Source organism: Salvia miltiorrhiza, chromosome 1 (assembly GCF_028751815.1).
Source record: "Salvia miltiorrhiza cultivar Shanhuang (shh) chromosome 1, IMPLAD_Smil_shh, whole genome shotgun sequence".
In the NCBI taxonomy this organism is placed as follows: Eukaryota; Viridiplantae; Streptophyta; class Magnoliopsida; order Lamiales; family Lamiaceae; genus Salvia; species Salvia miltiorrhiza.
In genome coordinates, this window is record NC_080387.1 from 44,802,533 (window position 1) to 44,806,877 (window position 4,345).

The 4,345-nt window shown below is 41.5% G+C and overlaps 1 protein-coding gene across 2 annotated transcripts; it reads right to left on the bottom strand.

Moving 5' to 3' along the window:
- LOC130985483 (RNA-binding NOB1-like protein) lies at window positions 1-4,345 on the bottom strand. Of its 2 annotated transcripts, none has more exons than XM_057908477.1 (6): window positions 3,983-4,345; window positions 3,443-3,811; window positions 1,676-2,783; window positions 1,195-1,363; window positions 464-580; window positions 1-371 (listed from the first exon to the last, which is right to left on the bottom strand). In XM_057908477.1, the coding sequence occupies exons 2-6, from the start codon at window positions 3,774-3,776 to the stop codon at window positions 225-227; spliced, it is 1,875 nt and encodes a 624-aa protein (XP_057764460.1). In that variant the 5' UTR covers window positions 3,777-3,811; window positions 3,983-4,345; the 3' UTR covers window positions 1-224. The 2 variants fall into 2 exon arrangements, with proteins under 2 accessions (XP_057764460.1, XP_057764469.1); XM_057908486.1 differs by having other exon boundaries at window positions 3,443-3,817.

Consider the following 4,345-nt stretch of genomic DNA (forward strand, 5'->3'; position numbering starts at 1 on the left):
TTTGAAGTATCCAAAATTAAATAATACAATAACGAAAAAGTGATACATCTGTGACATGTTCCACAATTGGAGTAAAACTTTAATACATCACGGCAAAGAAAAAAGCAAAAGAATTTTCAGATACTCATCAGTCATCACATCGTCCCAAACATTTGCCGCAGCAAAATTGATGCATCAAACTCCTAGCTTAGGATTATAACAAAGTAAAGATATGAATATGGTGCTCAACATTTTCGTGGCGCGTAACGGATGTCATTAGGGTTCCTCTTCCCTTTGAAGACAGCAAGTGCTTTTCTAATCGGAGGCTGGAGTGGAGCTTTCTTATCATTGTGATGGAGGAAAACGTCGTCCGGGATAAAGAAATCGTCGTCCTGCACAACACCACATTTATGAATCGAACGAACATCTTACACTCGAAAACAAGAAAAAGTACTGTATTTGATGAAATAGACTAAACAATTACCTGGTTGTTTTTCTTCTCTGTCTTGGGATACAGAAACTTCTGTGGAAGCTGATCTTCGCGTAATATAGGGTTCTTTGTAATTGCATCTCTACCTCCTTGAGGTAGAGGCAGTGAATACTGCAAAGGAACCACGTAACATAGTTTGGTCAGATTTCATGAAATTTAGGTCGATATTGTAACATAATGATGTCAGAATCTCACAGAAAATGCTGACAAACAAAGCACAGAACCAACAAACAAGAAAGTACATACGTTGGGATTAATGGAAGACACTATTTAAAGATGAGATTTCAGAAAGGAAAAAATGCATAAGTTGTAGTTTCAAGATTTTTTTATTTGGGTCACTCTACTTTTATATGTTAAAACTGAATAACGGTGCACTCATTCATGTTAAATTAGGTCCTATTGCCACAAAAGCAAGGACATACTTTGACATACCTAAAGTATTAGGACTTAATTTTAATCATAAGTGGAATACCAAGAGCCAATTCCAAAAAAAAAAAATCAAGATAAAAGGAACAGTAAGGGGGACCTAAATCCTAAATATGCTCAGTTCCTATGGAAACTGATTACTACTTATTTGAAGCAAACATGCATTCAGAAAAGATATCCTACATAAGCTGTTATATTTGGAGGGCTCTCAGAAAGGAACTTTCAGATGTCATATTGTAACTATCAATGTTAGAGCACAAAGAACAGACAAGATGGTTGTTGACAGAAGTGACTACTACCTTTGTTCCACGTAAGGATATGCGCGGCCGACGTGCAGCCAACACAATACCATTATCACTAACCGTAACAGCTACTTTTCGTAATGTGCCCCCATTCCCACATGTGGGACAGAAAATCTTGCCAGTTTCTGTAGTCACCTTAGAACAAGCATGGCATTTGAGCACCCACCTAGAGAAAGAGAAAGATTATCAGGTTGAGGTCCATATCGCAACAAATAGCATTATAACATACATTCTAAAATCTGCTGTTTTGGATACATACACATTGCTCCCATGAAAATAAGCACAAGATAGAAAACAAGAAATATTCCACCCAACTTGAGAAAACAGATGGCTGCGCCATAGCATTTATTCTGTTTTCTCCCTTTTCATTATTAAACCATATATCTGTACATGAATACTTATTTTCTCCACCTATTCATGCTAATGAGAATAATTCATTTTCATTGACAACGGAATCTAGAGCTATCCATACGCATACCTGTGAAGCTCACGAATCTGCATTCCTCCAGGTGCGAGAAGTCTTAAACCCATCTGAAGTAGCACATTTTGCATTGCAAAATCAGCAGTTATGCAAGCAACACTAGACTCGGACAAGGATCTAAGTGTCCAGCTCTGCTCGCTACTTATATCATCTGTATGCCATGTATCAGCATCTTCATTTGTCTGGCTCGTCATCTCCAAGTTCCCCAGCTCATCAGTGATCTCAACATGGGCCTCTCGTGGGACTTCACTGGAAGAATCCATTGGCTCTACCCCACAGAATTCATCTCCAGGAGAAGGAAGATTTACCCTGTCAACATTTTGAGAAGACATCGAGCATTCTTCATCCAATTTCATCTTATTCACACCTTCAGATATATCTGCATTTCCGTTTTCCTTAGTACTTATCTTACCATCCTTACAGAAACCATTTACTGTTTCTTCATAACTTTCATCCACAAGAAGCTCTGGACATGCGTCATCATCGAGGTTTTCATTTTCCAGATTACTCGATGTGTCTTGTTGTACAGAAGATGCATCACTCATTTCACGTCTAGCTTTTCTCCTGAGAAATCTTCTATGAGTGCTTCGACTCACTGCAGGTCTCCAATCATCGGAATTCTCATCAAATTGACCTAGTGATGCATCAATACCATCAGCCACCATCTTTTTCCCGTCAATTTTAACCTCACTCTTCTTCGGATAGTATCTCTTGGGTTTTCCAAAAACAGCATCACCATTCTCCTGATTTCCAGCGCACGACCTGCCATCTTGACTGGAAACATCCTCCGTACAAGTCTGACCTTCTGGAATAACCCCGAGGCTCAAATCTTTGAGGGGTAATATTCTAGAATTAACGTGTGATCCATTGTCTTCGGCATGGTCCAGGGCTTCCCATTCCTCAAGATTAGGGACATTAGAACCCCAGCCAGGTAAGTCCTTTTCAGGAAGCCTTTTAATGTTAACTGCGTGAATAGGAGGCGGGCTGTCTCTGAGATGCTGAGTCCCATGGATTTGGGACTCCAACGTATGGGTCAAAGCTATGAGCTTCAAGTCCACATCTGAAAGTGTTTGCAAGTCACCAGTTGCCCTTGCAAAGCTGACCACTGCAAAACAATAAATCGAGTAAGAAAACTACTTTAACTCAAAATCTTCTCCCAAACAACTCTTAACGCATGTAGTTGAGCTTAATATCACCAAATCCATTAACAGTAGCAGCAAAAAGTATACCGATCTCCTAGCCATGTACCTTGATGTAATATAAAGAAACCTATCCAAATTGTTTTTAAATACAACGGATAAACACCATTGCTCGAGGGGAACATGTTGTGGTCGCACTCGCAGGTATAAAAGCACACCTCACAAGTCACACCTATGCCATCTACTCAAAACTCCGGAAACCACCAAACTTAAGCAGATTTCTTTATTTAAAACAGAATTAGACATAATTAAGATGGAAACCATAAACATACACTATAATTCAATCTGCATGATCAAAGAAGCTCAACTAAATTATTCACAAAATACACTTTATTTTCTCCTTCTTCACCCCTTCTGATGTGAAAATAAAGAACTAAACTTTATCCATTTACGCACACAAAATTAATTCATAAGTACACTAAAAACAGATATTGATCAATCTTATGTTCTTTATTTCATCAATAAAAATATATATACACACAAAACAATAGTTCAGGAATTACTAAAACAGAATATCTTCCCAGAAGACAATTAAGCCAAAGAATCGAGAAAGAAAAAAAAAAACCTTTCTTAAGAGCATCAGGCGAAGGCTCGAGAGTATCAACAGTGAAGGGCAGAAAGTGGAGGGCGTGGCGGGAGGCGGGATCGCGAATTTCGCTGATGACCTCAGCGACGGAGACGAAACGGTCGGCGGAGTGGAAGAGCCTCTCCCCGCCCTGAATTATTGCGTTAGCGTCGACCACCGCGACCGCGATTCCCTTTGTCGATGAGCAGCTTCCCACCAATTTTTGGGCGATAAAGTCAGCTTGGTGCTGTGGCTTTTGTTGTGGTTGTGACGGGGGTTGCTGCTTCAGGACATTGCTCCAGCACGACGGAGGCGGCGGAGCTTGGACTTCCATCACCGTTCAGAGAGAATAAACAATAACGATAAACCCTACGCCTCAAGAATGAAATACTATCAAATTAATTAATTAATAATTAATTAAGAGACTCGCTCAATCTCTAAGTAAATTCGAACACAATCATAACTCATAAGTCATAAGTCATAATTAAGCATCAATTTTCAACATTCTTGAGGTTCACTAAAAACTAAAATCGAACCTACCTGCAGCTTGAAGGAATGACGCGCCGATGAGGTGCTCTGGGGAGGGCGTCTGAAACTGAGGTCAGAGGTGGAGGGCGTCTGAAACTCTGAGGTCAGAGGTGGAGGGCGTCGGCCGTCGGGAAGAGAGGCGCAGATCTGCGGCGCTCTGCGCTCGAGCTTCGAGCTGCTCTGGGGGATTGCAAGCGCGGAGGTGGCGTGGTGGGGGATTGCAGGCGCAGAGTAGGTGGGGTGGCGGCCGGCGGGGTGGGACGGCGCGGACCGCGCGGTGGTGGAGACTGGAGAGCGATGGGAGTCAGACAAGGCGCGGTGGTGGAGCTGTGGCTGTGCGGCGCTGATTAGTTTAGGGAATTAGGGTTTAGATTT